We start from the raw sequence: 17,927 nt of genomic DNA, 5'->3' as shown, positions 1-17,927 counted from the left end.
CTTCATGGGCCCTTTCCACTTCCATGTTCTTTGAGATTTTGGTTGGAGTCTGACCCCTACTTTGCTAACGCACCCTGGCCTACAGTGTGGTAAGTGGGGGCTGGATTAAGTACTAGTGAGAACCTTGTAATCCTGGTTAGTCCCATCTTGAGTCTTGGATTTGAGGGGTAATTCTGGGTGATAAGACAAAATATTCAACCTTGGGTACTTTTCTTTTCAAAAGAAGGGGCCAGTGCTTCTGCCTCCTTTTGACTAGCTCGGGTGCTGTCGTTGCTTTAGGGAATACTTTGGCTGCTTGGGTGCAGGGCTCCAGGTAAACCCAACGTGCCACTGACGTTGGTGACGTGTGTCCGATACTGGGTGATAGGTATGGAATGAGTGCACAGTTTAAACAGCGCCCTTTTTCCTCTGCTGGCGACTGATCCTCACCCGGCAGGTTCGTCAGCTTCCGCATAGGAACACGAGAGGATGCTTCATACGGCACGTGAGAACACTGCTCTTTGAGAAGGGGCTTGTGCAGGTGGTGGTTTTGTTTTTGTTGTTTTCCTATCTAATTAAATGGGATGAACTTACTTCACTAGGGTCAGATTTTTCCTTGTTTGAGGAGTGATAATAAGGCATCTGCTTAGAATTAGTTGCGTTCACGTGGCTCTTAGAGATCGAAGGTCTTTTCCTATGACCAAGGGAAAATTTGTTTTTTTTGCACTTAAAACCCCTTTGTTTCTTAATAGAAAGTTGTAGTAACTTTTACTTTCGTGTCATTTTCTGAAGCGTTGAACACTCTCTTCAGTGCTCCGACTCCCACGAAGTAGAGGAGAGAAATTATTTTGTCCCCTTAAGAACTGCAGGCAGATCAGTGTCTCCCAGCACCATTCTGCAGACCAGCACTGGTGCTTGTGTTTCTGATGTTGGGTCGTGTGCTCTCTTTCCAAACTCTCGTACTTCTTGGTGCCTGTGTGCCTGTTTTTCTGGTCCTCCTGTGATCAGGGAAACCTCATAAATCATACAGGTCATTTAATCAGTAGTAAATAAATATACTTTTGAAATAGAACAGCTCAGGACACAACCATCTGTTAACCTTTTATCCGTGTCAGGTGAACACCCTCCTCCATGACAATTTTTTTCCTACTCTGATAGGAAAAATTTGCTAAATAAAACACCTCTTGATTTAAAAATGTCTCATAAAACTAGAACTTTATTTTGGACTTTTCTCTTGAAAATATGCTTATCTTCGTTCCTGGTGACAGTTCTTTTTCCCTGAGTTCTAGGTATCCAGAGTTTGTGTCAGTTCTCATTCTGTTCTCTCTGGGTGCACTGTCTCTGCCCCTTTTATAGCCAGTTACTGCAGGAAATGCATTTTTTAGCCCTGTGTTATTTCCTTTATACCTTTTAGGGGATGATGGCAAGGCCTTAAAACTGACATGCTAGCACATCACATCTCTAAACAGGCAGTGTTATAGCAAAGGAAGAATGCACTCATTTCACGCAGTTGCTTGCTTGCTTAGGATATAGCTTTTCTTATTATCAGAGTGAGGCTAAGCAGGGGAGCGCATTTGACACTGTTAGCGTATGCATTTGCTAATGCAGTGAACACCTGTTGAGCACCTTCTGTGTTCTAGGCACTGTGCTGGGGATATAAAACTAATGTGGCTGTGGTCCCTGCCCGCAGGGAGATTACCGTCCAGTGAGGGGCCAGAGAAGTGAACAGATCATTATGGAGTGTGCTGCATGCCAGGAGAGATGTGAGCACAGGCTGCTGTGCTCTAGTACCATGGGATTGTCTAGCTCAGACCAGGAGGATCTGAGAAGGTAGCCCCCCAGATAAATTCTGAAAGACCCGAGAGAGTCTTCTTATGAAAAAAAGGCAACAAAGAGTTTGGGGTCCTGAAGTCCAACTGCCCCAGTTCCCCTCTCTGTGACCTGGGGCACCCTAGTCCCTCGGTGCCCCCAGTTCCTTTTCTGTAAATGGTGATGATCCTAGTAGCTGCTCTCAGGGTGTGGAGAGGCTCTTATTAGATAGTGGATGTCGAGTGTTCAGTAAAGTGCCTGGCATATAATCTTCTCTCGCTAACTTTGAGTTGTGACCCCTGTTCTTCAAAGGAAGTGAGGGAAGAGAGTTGATCCAGGTGAGGTGTGTGTGGATCCCTCCCTCTCTCCCAGAGTCTGGGAACCACTTGCAGTTGACTGTTACCCAAGCAAGGAAGTAGCTAGAGATAAGGCTGAAGAGGAGTTAAGTATGGGGGGTGGGGGGCTGTGTGCAGATCCTACCAATGGGCTTGGTAGTAGTGGATTAGAAGAGGATAAGACCGATTTTGATGCAGGCTTAACTCTTAATAGATAACACCTTATTGAATGATTACTGTGAGCCTGGTCTAAGTGCTTACATGTTAAGCAACAACTTTTGAGATGGCTACTGTTGTCATTCTTTGTTTACAGATGAGGAAGATGAGTAACTTGCTAAAAATTCCGTAGTTAGATAGTAGGATGGAGCTGTGACAATTCCAGAGTATGTCCTCTATACTGCTTCTGAGTGTGGAGGAACAAAAGAAATGTACAGAGTCCAGAAGTATGGAAGAAAAATCAGTAGGATTTGATCATTGGATGTGGGGAGGGAAGAAAACTAAGAATCAAGGATCCCTCTTAGTTTTCTGGCTTGGGCAGGTGGAAGGGCCCTGGAACTGTTCTTGGGATGGAGATGCAGAGTCAGAAAGGGAACATGGTGAGTTCATATGGGACCCACTGATTCTGAGATTACTCTGAGCCATTGAGTAGGCAATTGGATAGTCTGGTCTGCAGCTCCCTGAGCGCAGAGCTGGAATTACTGATTTAGTAGGCATCAGCCCATAGGCAAAGGTTGAAACCATGGGAGTAGATGTTCTATTTACCTATTAGTTTCTCTTTAACAGGGTATAGACTTTTAAGCTTACATTGCTCCCTTCCTTTATTTATTAAGCAAACTGCATCAGGCTCTCGCTATGTACAGAGCAGCTCAGTTAGGAGCTGGAGATAAGTATGTGAATAAGCTGTAAACGGTGTCTTCAGGTGGCTCACAAGTCCATCTGGAGAGAAAGTCACGATCCTGCTGTGGATGGTGTGAAATAGAAATATGTGCAAAGTGCTGTGGAAAGTGGAGGAGAGACGGGGGTTGGGGGGGGTCACAGAAGAGGTAACATTTGCCATAGATCTTAAAGAATGGAGAGGACTTGGCCAAGCAGAGAAAGGGGATAGGAGAGCATTCTAGGCCAAGCAAATAGCACGTGCTCCGATGGGCAGGCCTGAAAGAAATCTGCATGTCTGAGAAAGGGTGAGCAGTTCAGGGTGGCTCCATGGCAGGGTGCAGGGGTGCGTCCAGCTGCCTGGACAGGAGGATACAAGGGCCATTTATGTCCATGACCAGTAGTTAGGATTTGGTCCTAATGTCGATGGGGAGCCAGTGAAGGGACTAATATGGTCAGGTTTGTGTTTTGTCTCTAGATCTCTTCTTCGATTCATCAGGTAGGCTTCTAATTTTTAAGATCAGTTGTTATCTTAGTGACCAAAATAAAAACCAATTAAATTTCCCCATATTTGGTTTAATTCACTGCAGACTCCCTGTTCTCAGTGTCTGAATTCCTCAGTTTTAGGTGACTTGAGTTTAGTTGAGAATGTATTGAAAGCAATACATGCTTATCCCATGCTTTTCCTCACCTTTTAGTCAATAGGTTTCTTCTTTGGAGCAGTTCACATAGCTGCCCTTTGTGATGTTGCACAAATACTTTGTCTAGGTTTGTTGCTCACTTGGTATTTGTTGTTTGGTCCTCATGACCAGGAAAATATGAAAGAACTATGACAACCACTTTCAATATTTTTTTCTGGAGTTGACCTTGATTGTGTCATGGAGCTGGCTGTCCCTGATACCGTGAAATAACAGGGAAGGCCTTTCATTTTAATTTGCTAGTTCAGGTTCCCAGAATAAAGTTACTTACTGGGCTTACAGAGGCCTGAGGGGAATCTCTGACTAGCTGAGTTGAGGTGACCTATATCGACTCTTTCTCCATACAGGCCTGCAGAGATTTCCTTGTGTTAGCCCAGACCCACAGTAAAAAGTGGCAGAAGTCCCTGCAGTACGAAAGGGACCAGCGTATCCGCCTGGAAGAGACCCTGGAGCAGCTGGCAAAGCAGCACAATCACCTGGAGAGAGCCTTCCGAGGAGCCACGGTGCTGCCGGCAAACGCTCCTGGCGGCGCTGCTTCTGGCAAAGGTGAGCTGCTGGCTTGGCTCTTGGACGGCCTGTCTGATCCTAGCCACATGCTTTTCTGCAGCTGATAGAGAGAGCTCCAGATTCTCCAGAATCAGCGACTCATGTGAGATGGAATTCGAGCCCTTTATTCTTCTGACTTCCCCATTGCTTTCTACCATTTGTTACTAGGTTTGTGGTTAATATTTGAAAGCTCCAGCTGTGCCAGGTTTTGATAAATGCAGCCCAAGGAAACAAATGCGGCTTCCTCCTTGCAGGTCAGTGCTGCTCCGGCAAAGGAGACGTGAGTGATGAGGATGACGAGAATGAGTTCTTTGATGCTCCTGAGATCATCACCATGCCTGAAAATTTGGGCCACAAGTAAGTCATTCTTGATTCCCACCCCCCGCAAAATGAGCATATCTGGCCATGGAAAAGTTAGAAATGTTTCAGTGGAAGTGTCATAGTTGTTTACTAAGATATGGACTCTTTTCCTTACGTAAGTGGAAGACTGTCAGCTTTTTTACATGAACAAGTTCTCCAGAGATGTCTATTCATACGTACTGCTTTCTAAGTGTCGTCGTTTGATCACTCATCAATAAATTTGTGCCGTGTCCTTAGCATTCTGCTTTGTAAAGACATGGTGAGGACCAAACTCTAGTTCTGATCTTTATGCTAATTCTCATACGCTTCCCATCTGTGTAGACGTACTGGCAGCAACATCAGTGGAGCCAGCAGTGACATCAGCCTTGATGAACAGGTAACTCTTATTTGGGAATTACCAAGACTGGGGGACTTAGGTGTCATTCCCAAGGATTTGCTTATAAAGTACTAAGAGAAACAGAAAGTACTGGGGGTTTTTTTGTTTTTTTTTTAAGCATGGGGGAAGGGAAGCTTATAAATACTGGGTTTTCTGTTCTTTGTGAGTGATTGAATGGCTTTGTTTTTGCGCTTAGTACAAGCATCAGCTGGAAGAGACCAAGAAGGAAAAGAGAACGAGGATACCATACAAGCCAAACTATAGCCTCAATTTGTGGAGCATCATGAAGAACTGCATCGGAAAAGAACTCTCCAAGATCCCCATGCCGGTGAGGGTCTTGCACAACCAGGCTCTGCCCGGAAGGCCTCTCAGGCCCCGGCCAGAGGAGTGCGGCCGGGACAGCCTCCACCCACTCCTGTGGCAGTTTTCAGGCCCCGGCCAGAGGAGTGCTGCCGGGACAGCCTCCACCCACTCCTGTGGCAGTTTGTGGCACGGTCCTTGTTACCTTACAGTCATAAACGATCCCTTAAAACTAGCTGCTTTAATTTTCGCTAGGGATCTGGTATGTTTCCAGATCACCTAGAGTCGGATGCATTTGTTCAGTAACAGTTATTTATGAGCAAATTCCTATGCCAGATGTGCTGAGGACCTGCAAAGATAAAATTCAGCATCGTTTCTGTTTTCAAGAAGCATGTAGTTCGAGAGACAGACATGAAAACATGTAGAAAACATTCATTTCTATGATGGGAAGTACTGTGCATACAAAGGTTTGGGGAGACCAAAGCAAAACCAATTCATTCCAACCAGGAAGCTGTGGACCATCTCCCTGGTGAAGGAGGTGTTTGGACTGACCTCCCTGCCTCCTGTCATGCCCTCCTCCAATCTGTCCACACTGTTTTCAAAAGGAATCTTTTCAATATTGCAAATGTAGTCATGTCATTCCTTAGCTTAAAGTCCTTTACTAGCTCCTACTGCTTTGAGAGTAGTCCCGGTCCCTTAGTGGGCTTGATACTTCCTCCCCAAGGACAAGGCTCCGCCCATACACGTGCCCAGTGTTCTGGTCTTTGGGAGTTACCTTCAGGGACTCACCGGCATCTTTTTTCTTTTCCCCTCAGGGCATTTGCACACACTGCTCTTTCTGCCCGAACTTTCATCAGCTTCCCACCCACCTATGCCACTTTTCTTTTGTCCTGGCTGATACCCTTTTTTTCAGGATTCGACTGTGGTGTCGTCTCTTTCAGCAGACCTTCACCCGTGCATCTGGTCAGGGTGAGCTGTCTCTTCCCTGTGTTCCAACAAGTGCCACTGTTTATTTCTGGACAGTGGGTTTAACTTGCTGGTTCACTCCCCAAGAGTTTAATGACTGCCTAGCTGCCTGGGGTTGTATCAGTGTATCAGGTATAGGTTCAGTTTAAAGAATCCAAAATATGTTGGTTTAGACCAGGGGGCAGCAAACTGTGGTCCTGGGGCCACATCTGGCTGCCATCTGTACAGCCTACAAGCTAAGCATAGTTTTTATGTTTTTAAATGGTTGAAAAATATCAAAAGGAGGATAATATTTTGTGATGTGAAAATTACATACTATTTACATGTCAGTGTCCGTGAAGTTTATTGGAACACAGTAAATGCTCCTTCATTCACAGATTGCCTGTGGCTGCTTTCATCCTAGAACAGCAGTGCTGAGTAGGTGTGACAGAGGCGGTATGGCCCTTGAAGCCTAAATATTTACTATGTAACCTTTCACAGAAAAAGCTGGCCAACAAATATTAGCTTAACTCATTATCACGTTAAAGTCCAGAAGTAGGTGGTCCAGGGCTGGTACGATACTCCACACTGTCGTGACCAGGCTCCTTTCTGTCCCGTTGTTCTGCTGCCTGTGGCCTCAATTCCCAGGTGTTAAGTGGCTGCTCCAACTCGGGCCGTCAGGATCGCATTCCAGTCAGCGGGAAGAGGGAAAGAGGAGAAGGGCATGTCCTGCCTTTGAAGGGTGCTTCTTGGAAATATCATGAACCATTTTGCCTTCAATCTCTTTGGCCAGAACTTAGTTATATGGCCTCAGCTAGCTGGAGAGGAGACTAGAAATGAAGACTTCTGTTCTTGGTGGCATGACCTAGTTAAAAATTGGGGATTCAACTACTTGCAGAAGAAGGGAAGAAAGGAGAGTGGGGGATGGCTGCAGGCTCTGCCCATAGCCAGTTGCACGGCATACATTCTCCTAGCCTCCTAGCATTCTCCTAGCCTCTTGGGGCTGATGGACCAGTGAGTGGTTTCTTTCTCTCCATAGACTGTTCTTCACGGGCAGAGACTGGTCTTTATATCCTTGATGCTTAGCCAGTGCCTGGCACATATGTATCATTCAGCAAATGTTAAAGTAATTAGTTAACTGAGTCTTGGGAAAAAAATAGATTTGTATGTAAGTGCATAGGATTTCTGTTAGAAAAATATTGACCTCCAGACAGGAAATGGCCATGAGTAAGCACACTGGAGAAGCATAAAATAAGTGGTTGACTAGGGGCCTGAAAAGAAGCCCCGCTTCTTTGCCTAGTGCCTTGAAGGAAGTGGTGGAGAGGTAGGCTGGAAATTGCAGCCTCAGAAATGCAGTTCCTGCTTAGAGATAGGTTCTGAGTCCAGGTGACCTCTCTGTCCTACTTTACCATTATTTCCTTGTTGACATCGTTACAAGGAATGTGCAGTCCGGCACCTGTTGGCCTGTGGATCTGGTCCTCACCCTTGCCCTGCTCTGTGCTGTGTCACAGGAAAACTGATCCCTCTGGGCTGTGTTTCTCAGGCTTCCATGCCTGCTGACTCTGGCTGGGCTCCACCAGTGCAAGGTACCAGAAGGAGTTTGGAGCGGGAGGATGGGAGAAGTCCCGGGGCACTCCCTGCCCCGGCTACATTCTCTTGGGCAATGCTCTGGCAGCAGCTGTGTGGCTCTAGTTTCCACTGCAGGCCCCCCTGAGGCTTTAGCTTCTGTGCACGCCTCTGGCCTCTGCGCTGCGGTAATAACCACCACTGCTCTTTGTTCCTCCTGCCTGTCAGCAGTTACGGCTTCCTGCCGCTGCTAATCTCCAGGCTGTCATGTTATGCTGCCCAGCTCTCCATCAGCCATATAACTAACGCCCTGCTTCTTTCCACTGTAAATTCTCAGATTTGTTTGTTTCCCTGTTAGCCCTCTGAGGGATAAAATGACCAGTATAAAAAGCTTGGCCCTTTCAGAGAAACTGTAGTTCCTGGAACAGCTGTTGGGGGGCAGGGCTGTGTGTGTGTGATAAGCGGTGATGGGCTAAGTAAGGATATACTGATTCTAGGCCCAGGTGGTTCTCATCTGTCCTGTAGCCACCAGCGGAGCACATCGCCTGTCTCATTTTCCTCGAAATGTATGGAAATGTTACTGCATGTTGCCTGCAGTTCTGCCACGGAGAGATTTTGTTGGCATAGTTAATAAGTACCGTCTTTTAAAAAGACACTTGAGGATTTGAGTTCTGTCCAGCCGTTTACCCTCGGTGTGCATTTTTCTTATCATAGTGCTTTTCTCTGTGCGGACAGCATGGCTTTGGAGTGTGGTACAGTGTTTTTAGCTGAGGGTAGATCCTACTTCCCTCTTGGGAAATTTTCACAGAGAAATGCTTAGAATATTTCTCAGAAAAAGCAGGCTCTAGTATTTTTTTATGTATAAATGCATAGAAACAAATATGAAACTATTAATAGTGGTTATCTTTGGGTGATGGTATTTCAAGTAGATGTTTTCCTTTATACTTTGTTTCCAAAGTTTGTTGTAGTGGAAATTACAAGATGTTTCATAATTGGGAGGGCAGTAAGCATTAAGGTAGTATGTGACTCCGAGATTGGGGGGTAGAAGGTTGGATTAAAATGCAGAAAAATAAAAAGAGGTAGGACTGTAGGAAAGAAAAGTGTTGTTTTTGTTTGTTTTATTAACTGAAATTTTGCTTTAGGTCAGCTCCATTCAATACAAAGGACATTTTTTTCTTCCTTCCTCTCTTCTTTGGACTCAACTCAGGCTAGTGATATTCAGGCTTATTTAGCTGTATTGCTGGTTAAATAAGCTTTATGGACTGGCCTGGGAACCTAACCTCTTTTTAGAGTAAGTTTTTAAAGTAGTAAAGTCATCATAAATTCCAGACAGTCAACTTAGAAGCTCATTCTTTGGGGGATGAGGGGACAATGTCTCTTTTGTTCACTTCTCTATACGCTGAGTTGTATAGGGTCTGGCACACGTGAGGGCTCAATAAATATCTGTGGCACGAATGGACATCTTCTGCCCGACAGAGGTGCGCAGACACACACTTGCTTCATCCTGTGGCTGAGTGCCCTAAGTTGGCTCTAAAACTTGGAAGGTAGAAGCACTCAGAGCCCTCTCTTCGCCCCCATCATGAATACTCCAGCTGCAGAAACACAACTGTCCAGCCTCAGAGAAGAAAGCAGAATCCTTGCCTGATGTAGAACTGAACTGAGACTCAGCAATGGTCTAGTCTGGGAGTGGAAGCTAACTACTGTAATGTTTTTTCCACTAGTCAGGACACGACTGCACTTAGAATTTACTACCCTTTCTTTCCTCCCTCAAAAATGTTAAATACCTAACTTCTTCTCTGCGTGTACTTGTGCTGAAGTCCATTTCTCCTTTTATTCATTCATTCAGTACCTATTTGATGACAGTTTCTCATGGGCCAGGCATCAGTGGCTCTTGGATATGCAGTGGTAAGCAGAAGAGGCATGGTTCCCATCTCAGAGTGCTTCCAGTTAGTGAAATAAATGAAAATGGAATTTCCACCACTCATTGACATGAACAGTTGGCCGAGGAGAATGGGCTGCTTTCAGGCTAGATCTTGGAGTTGCTCTACTGAGCAAAGGCCTCTTCTTTTCCCAGTGGTTTGTTTTATCATCTTGACATCTTGATATGTGTCTCCCTCCGACTGCAAAAAGGAAAAAAAAGAAAGGAAGAAATTGTCTCATTTGGATGTGCGGACAGAGTTTTTATATCTGCTCTTTTCCTGACAGGTGAACTTTAATGAGCCCTTATCCATGCTTCAGCGCCTTACTGAAGATCTGGAATACCACGAGCTGTTAGACCGAGCTGCAAAGTGTGAGAACTCTCTAGAACAGCTCTGTTATGTTGCAGCTTTCACCGTGTCCTCCTACTCCACTACTGTCTTCCGTACCAGCAAGCCGTTCAACCCACTCCTTGGGGAGACCTTTGAGCTAGACCGATTAGAGGAGAATGGGTACCGATCCCTCTGTGAGCAGGTAAAGGAGCCTCAGGACTGTGACACGTCTCCTTTTTGAAGAAAGGGATGATTTCCTTGGTTGATACCCCTGGGTGTTAACGTTTGCAGAAGTTCCAGACCCCGTCATCCCAAACTGCCTTCTTTTCCTTCAGGACTTCAGCACTGGAGGCCTGGTATTCATCTATGCTGTGGGTGTAAAAATGCCAAGTGTGAATTTGGGGTGTTTATCGCCAGTTAATAGGCAGTATCTTTTTCTTCCCCTTTCTTCCTTTTAATTTGAACCACTGATTTCTTCAAGGTGAGTCATCATCCCCCTGCGGCTGCACACCACGCTGAGTCCAAAAATGGCTGGACGTTGCGTCAGGAAATCAAAATCACCAGCAAGTTCCGAGGCAAATACCTCTCCATTATGCCGCTTGGTAAGGCCACCATCTTTGTAAGCATTTGTGCTCCAGGAAGGAAAGCTTTTCTGGCAGGATGGAGGCGGTTACTGGTTCAGTAGTCAGGAACCTGGAGGTCTGATTCAGGCACTGAACCTTACGAGCTAGCTTTGTGCAGGTCATTTAACTTCTCAGCTCTGGGTGGGCGGGGGTGTGTGTGAGACTCTTTAAGGACCCATCCGGTCATAAGTTCTTTGTCTTCTTAGCTATATTTAACGCATCTTTAAGTACTATTTTAGAATACACATTTTAGCATGCATTTAAAAAATTCTTTTAGTTGGTGTTGTTTACCCCATTACCCTAGCAATCAGCTTCTCTCTATAGATCAGAACTCCTGTGACTGCAAAAGGTTAGGGTTCCTGGGTAGCCCATCCTCCTCCTCTCCTTTCTCCCCTCACTCTTCCTCCACTGGAGGGGTTAGGTGTCATTTATGTGACAGCTGAACTCCAGGTAAAATGAAACTTTATTTTAAAAGATCTTATTGGATTACAAGTTAATTTTGCACCAAGATCAGAAGGGTCAGGCCTGGGAATAGGAATCCTAGTATGCAGTGTTTGTGTGTCTGTACTTTAGGGGAAATGAGATTATTCAGAAAGGGTAGTAGATTCTTGATGCTCTTTTGAACTAGAGCCAGCCACATTTGGCCACGTGTGTACTGAAGAGTGAACGTTGGTCTGCAGAAAAAGAAACACAAAGCAGGTAGAGAGAAAGCAAGTGGATCCCTAGAGACAGCGCTGGTAGCAACTGCCTGAGCTCTCGATGGCTTTCCATTTCCTGGTTCTAGTCTTTCATGTGGCAGAGCTGCAGTGCTGGGTTATTGCAGTACAGTCTTCTGCTTTAATAAATCCCCCTTTCTCTCAGAAACAATGTAGCAGGTACAGTGCAAACTAGAAATTAGCCAGAAAAAAATCCAGGGATGTTCGTAACATATTAAAAGACAAGAAACTGAAATGTTAGCTCTATTGCCTCATGGTTAATATGCAAGAGGCCCTTAGATGAAAAGGAGACTAAGTGATTTTGGTCTTGATCTTTACTGAGAACCTTTGAAAAGGTTCTAATTGCTTAACTGTCTTTGAAGCTGATAGCTTCCGAAGTGTGTTAGGTTAAGAGTAGTAAACACCTGAGATGTTCACACCTAATCTGCAGAAGCAGGGTGTCAGTGGTCATATTGCAGTATAACTTTCATCCATGCAGAAGGGTTTCAGAGGCCCCCTGAGGATTGCTAAAGGGATGGGTTATATGTATTTAATTCTAAGGAAGTTTATATACATTTTAAAAACGGCAGTAAACCTAAATTACCAGCCATGTGCTGTGCATTTTCTCTGTAATTTGACTAATCTAGAATTCTTTGAGGGGTAAATAACTATAGGAACATGATATAAGTGGTAGATCTAATTTTTTAGAGTTAAAAAAACCTTTGATAGGATTTCATTCTTTGGTTGTTTAAGGATTCATCAGGATATATTATCTTAAGTCACCCCATCTATTAGATACTGAGTATACCTACCATGTACTAGGTATGGTTCTAAGGTGCTCGGGAAATGCAAGTGAACAAAACAAAGATCCCAGCCTTTGTAGGGAGATTGAACAAGAATTGACATCGTGGGACTTCCCAGGTGGTGCAGTGGTTAAGAAATCCACCTGCGAATGCAGGGGACATGGGTTCGATCCATTTTCAGTGGTGTTCAGCTCTCAGAGGGTAAATTATTAAGCCAAGAGATGCCATTGAAGAAAGACAGATGGACGGGGTGTGAGTGAGTAGGCAGGTGGATGGGTTTTTGAGGTGGTGGAAGGTAGTCTGAGTCTTCCAGTAAAATTGACTGAAAAGGTTAGAATTCTTGCAGTCTGGAAAAAAGAATGCTTCTAGGAAATATGATTGAAGTTTGCAAAATTATGAAGACTGCGGTAGAGGGTAAATATGAGTTTGCTCATCCACTCATTTTGGAATTGGGTGGTAGCTTCAAGTTTAAAGAGATACATTTACATAGAGGATTATTTTATAGTTTGGAGTTCTCTAACCCAAGAAGAATCACAATTTGACATTATGAATGAAACAACCACTCAGCCTGTTGATCTCTGTGTCAGTGACACTGCTGGGCTCCATGCACCTTGAATCTGCCCCAGCAGCACTCTAGTCAGAAAGTCCTCCTTATATATTTTATCCATTTTTCCAATTTCTACTTTTTGATTAGAGTGATTAATCCATTTATATTTATTATACTTACTGATTAGTTAGGATTTACATCTGCCATTTTGGTATTTTGTTTCTGTACATCTTATGTCCTTTTTGTTCCTCCTCTACTCTGCCGTTCGTTCCTTCTTTTGTGTTAAATAGATATTTTTCTAGTTTACCATTTTAATTCCCTTGTTATTTCTTTTACTATATTTTTTAAAGGTATTTTTATGGTTATCCTGGGTATTAAAATTAACACCTTCTAATAATCTAGTTCAGATTAATACCAGCTGAATTTCAACAGGATATAAAGACTTTGCACTTACATGGATCTATTACCTTTTCCCTCCTTTGTGCTTTTATTTTCATGCAAACTATTTTTCTGCATTATAATTCCATCAACATTGTTTTATAACTGTTGCTTTATGTAGTTGTCTTTTACATCATATAGGAGAAAAAAGTTATACGCAAAAAAAACAGATGTATGCTGGTGTCTTTTATGTAGTTTAATTGCTGTTACCTTTACTGGTCTCTTAATTTCTTAAGGTAGATTTAAGTTACTGCCTAGTATCCTTTCATTTCAGCCTGAAGGACTTCCTTTAGCATTTCTTGAAGAGCAGATCTGCTAGCCAGGAATTCTTTCAGTTTTTGTTTTTCTGGGAATGTCTTAGTTCTCCTTGTTTATGAAGGATAATTTTGCTGGACATAGAACTCTGGGTTTGATGGTCTTTTTCTTTCGGCATTTTGAACGCGTCATCCGACTGCCTTCTGGCCTTCGTGGTTTCTGAGGATCACTTGTGTGTGACGCATCACTTCTCTCTTCCTGCTTTCTGGATCCTCTGTTTGTCTGTGTCTTTCTAGTCTGATTACGGTCGGTTTCAGTGTGGTGCTCTTTGAGTTGATCCACTTGGCATTCACTGGACTTCTCGGAAGTGGAGATTAGTGCTTTTCGTCAAATCTGGGGAATTTGAGGCCATTATTTCTTCAAGTGCTCCAACTGTTATCACCACCTGTGGCAGCTGTTGTGTTAAATAATTGCCACTGATTGTTTTGATAATTGCCCCAGGAAGAAGGCTGAGGTGAGCGGCGCCGAATCAGATCAAATAAAGATAAGCCCAGTGAGTGGGAGTTTACTGGGAGCCACCAGATAGGTCAGAGAATGACAGTACTTTGGAGCTGGGCTTTGGGAGCTTCATGTTCTGCTCCCTCCAGTGTTTGCTAGACTGCTTGCTGGTTTTCACAGCTACCATGACTGTGAGGCTACCAGTTTTCAAGGCTACTGCTGAGCTGGGGAGAGAAGGATAGGAATGGGGCAAGTTAGAATGCCACAAAGCTCATTTTGCTTACTGAGAGCCAGCCATTTTTCTTGAGTAAATGTTTCTTGGAGTATTGTAAGCCTTTGGTTAATTTCCAGAGTTATGGAAAAGTTGATTCTGATCACTTTTGTTAGTGTGTTCTTGTTGATTTTACTGGGGAGCTGATACATGGAAGTTCTTACTCTACCATTCTGCAAGTGGCTGTCTTCCCCTTTATACATTTTAAATGGCTCAGTTTTGGGATTTTTAACTTATTGTCAAGTTTTCAACACACAAATAATATATGAACGAAGGTAGTCACAGGGTGTTCTTTATTTTTCCACCATCCCAGTGAACTGGAAGGGACACTGCAGAACAACAGGTACATCGTCAGGGTGGGATATAGGGTTATGGTATTGGACTGTACACATGTTCTGTTCTTATTTTGAACTTCAGCTCTAGCTGTCTCTAGCTCTGTGACCTTGGGAAAATTATTTGACCTCTCTAAGCTCAGAGTCTTCATTTGGTAAAATGAGGATGTTGTAGGTTGAATAATGCCCCCCTGCCCCCAAATATATCCACATCCTAAGCTCTGGAACCTATGAATTTATCACTTTACACAGTGAAAGGAACTTTGGACATGTGGTTAAGGATCTGGAGATGGGGAGATAATCCTGGATTATTCTGTGGGCCTAATGTAATCAACAAGGGTATTTATAAGAGGGAGACCGGAGGTTCAGAGTCAGTGACAACAGAAGCAAGAGGTTTGAGTGATGCTAGGAAGGGTCCACAAACCAAAGAATGCAGGTGGCTTGTAGTAACTGGAAAAAGCAAGAAAATGGATTTTCCCCTTGAGCCTTCAGAAGGAACACACACCTGCTGACACCTTGATTTTAGACTTCTGACTTCTAGAACTGTAAGAGAATAAGTTGTGTTATTTTTAAAAATTTATTTATTATTTGTTTGTTTTGGGCTGCATTGGGACCACATTGCTGCGTGCAGGCTTTCTGTAGTTGCGGCGAGCGGGGGCTACTCGTCATTGCAGTGCGAGGGCTTCTCATTGCGGTGGCTTCTCTTGCTGGGGAGCACGGGCTCTAGGCACACAGGGTTCAGTACTTGTGGCATGCGGGCTCAGTAGTTGTGGCTCGCGGGCTCTAGAGCGCAGGCTCAGTAGTTGTGGCGCACGGCCTTAGTTGCGCCACGGCGTGTGGGATCTTCCTGGACCAGGGCTCGAACCTGTGTCCCCTGCATTGGCAGGCGGATTCTTAACCACTGCGCCACCAGGGAAGTCCCAAGTTGTGTTATTTTAAGCCACAAAGTTTGTCATAGCTGGTTTCAGCAGCAGTAGGATACAAATGTAGCCTGCAGCTAAGGTATCAACAAATACTTGAGTGCCCACTATATGCTGGTAACTATTTCTAGTTGGGTACATAATGGTGAACAAAAGCTCCTTTGCCCTCATTTAGCTTGCATTCTTAAGTAGACACAAAAGTAAATAAAACAAGTACTTTGATTTTATATAGTGGTGGTTCAGTGAAGAAAATAGAGTAAGCAGAGATGGGGTGAATGATGGAGGAAGGAGAGTGTTGTGTGTTCCCTTGTAGCAGAGTCAGGAACTTCTCTGAAAAGGTTACATTTGAGCAGAGACCTGAGAACAAAAAGAAACAAAACCAAAAGATGACTGGCAGAGAGAACCCCAAAGATAAGGGCCCTGGGGATGGAGCAAGCATAGCACGCATGAGAAACAGCAAGGCCACAGCAGCTGGTTCAGAGTGAGGAGGGGGACGCGGTGGATGAGACCAGAGGGTAGGCGGGAGCCTGCTCTTGTAGCGTCTTGTACACCGTGAAAGGAGTTGAGTTTTATTCTAACTACAGTGGGGAGTAATGGGGAGATTTTATGGTGTGGAAAGTTGATATGACATGTTTTAAACAGATCATTTTGACTAGAGACTTGAAGGGGGGCCAGAGTGGAAGCCGGGAGGCCAAAAAGAGGTTCGGGCAAGAGCTGCTGGTGGCTTAGACCGTAGTGGTGAAGAACAAGCGATTTAGGCCATAGTTAGGCAGAGCAAATGTTTTTGAAGATGGCTGTGAAGAGTAAATGAGTGAGGAGAGCCTAGCACAGTGTCTGGTACACAGCAGGTGTTCTCAGCAGAGTTGCCATTGCTACTGTCAGTGTCGTTGTCACCAGTGTTATCCGCATCAGCATGACTGCTGCTGCAGCCACCAGGGCTACTTTAACCTTTTTGTACAAGAAGGACACGCCTCAGCCACGTTTAGTGTTCGTTTCATTAGTGGTTACAGAGGGAGCTTAGAGTTATACCGTTACTGGAATTAACTGTATTATTTAATGTGTATATCTTCTGAAAATTTTGGATTATTTTGAATCTCCACTCACCTCTGTTGAAGCCACTGATTTTGGCTTGGTATCCATTTGAGATTATAGGAACAGGAGAAGACCTTACGTACTGAGTGCTATAAAGGGTACAAATCAGGACCAGCCCCATGGAGAGACACATAGCAGAGGGTGTGGGAGGATCCTGGACATGAGTTTCCATGCCCTCTCCCCATGAAATCAGGGCCCAGCACCTTCCTGGCACATTGATGTGTTTAACATCCTAGAAGCTCCACCAGGCTTCCTTGTCCAGAGATTTTATTGGGGTTTCATCGTGTGGGCACAGTTGATCAAATCCTTGGCCACGTGACTGAACTCAATATCCCGGCCTCCTTCCCTCCCTGGAAGGAAGGAAATATCATTCCCAGGAGGTCAGGAGGCCAGATCTAGCCCGTATCAGGTGACCCTCAGCCGCTGCTCTCTAATGACATGGTTGGTCTTTCTGGCCCACCCTCGTCCTAAGTCATCTCGTTGGCATAAGCTATCTAGGGGCCCACCTGAGGCACCTCATTGGTATATATCACCAGGGCCTTCATGAGTAACAAAGACACTACTGTCACTTGGGAAATTGCAAGGGTTTAGAGGTTGGACAAAGACCAGACAAATTCTTTATTATGCAACACGTGCTCACACATCGAATGAGTGTTGGAGCTGGTGCCCCTGCTCTATCCACTACTCCCCTGCTTTTTTTTTTTTTTTTTTTTTTCACTATTAAGGCCCATAGGTAGACAAGTGGTTTGCTTAAAGTCACACAGCTAGTTACTCACAACAGGGCTTGTCCCCAGTACTGACCACCAGTGTGTGCTCTTTTCCATATGCTGCTTTATTTTTTCATGTTGGGGCAGATGTGACCTGTTCCTGTAAATTTTGCAGCTAGTATGGCAGGTACAGTTAGTGAAAAGATTGGGGTTTTTGCTTTCATTTTTATTTCTACATTTGCAGAATATTACTTCCCAGCTAAGCTGTATCAGCTGTCAATGTTTGTCCTCATTAGTTACATTTTATTCATAAATTTTAAAATCACGTGAAAAATTCAGTCAGTGCTTCCAACATTTATAAAGGTTATAAGTCCTTTTTGACTTATTGTTTTCTTTTTAAAAGTAAGAAATATTGATAAAATCAAATCAATCCATCATTATTTCTAGCCAGCATGGTGCTGTTTTTCTAATATTTGGCTTAATTTGTGTGCCACTCTCTGCTTCTAGGTAGCATCCACTGTATCTTCCACGCAACTGGGCACCACTACACTTGGAAGAAAGTTACCACGACAGTGCACAACATTATCGTGGGCAAACTGTGGATCGATCAGGTGAGTAAAGGGACTCAGCCTGCTTCTGAAGTTCAGAAGAATACGTCCATCTTTGTAGTATTTAGGACGTGTGAACTGGCCCCAGACTGCTGTTACTGG

The 17,927-nt window shown here is 44.3% G+C and overlaps 1 protein-coding gene across 2 annotated transcripts in view; it reads left to right on the top strand.

The window, feature by feature from the left end:
- Positions 1 to 17,927, top strand: part of OSBP (oxysterol binding protein) — a gene marked incomplete at its 5' end in the record, with an annotated part of 33,698 nt that overhangs the window by 10,024 nt on the left and 5,747 nt on the right. For both annotated transcript variants that reach the window (XM_082659486.1, XM_082659485.1), the window contains 7 exons: positions 4,042 to 4,240; positions 4,495 to 4,597; positions 4,922 to 4,976; positions 5,173 to 5,304; positions 9,993 to 10,238; positions 10,518 to 10,638; positions 17,725 to 17,828. In XM_082659486.1, coding sequence (XP_082515612.1) covers positions 4,042 to 4,240; positions 4,495 to 4,597; positions 4,922 to 4,976; positions 5,173 to 5,304; positions 9,993 to 10,238; positions 10,518 to 10,638; positions 17,725 to 17,828 — 960 coding nt within the window. The remainder of the gene's footprint in view (positions 1 to 4,041; positions 4,241 to 4,494; positions 4,598 to 4,921; positions 4,977 to 5,172; positions 5,305 to 9,992; positions 10,239 to 10,517; positions 10,639 to 17,724; positions 17,829 to 17,927) is intronic.

The sequence above is a fragment of the Grampus griseus genome (assembly GCF_964374135.1).
Source record: "Grampus griseus genome assembly, chromosome: 8".
NCBI classification, from domain to species: domain Eukaryota; kingdom Metazoa; phylum Chordata; class Mammalia; order Artiodactyla; family Delphinidae; genus Grampus; species Grampus griseus.
This window is presented reverse-complemented; position numbering and strand designations above follow the sequence as displayed.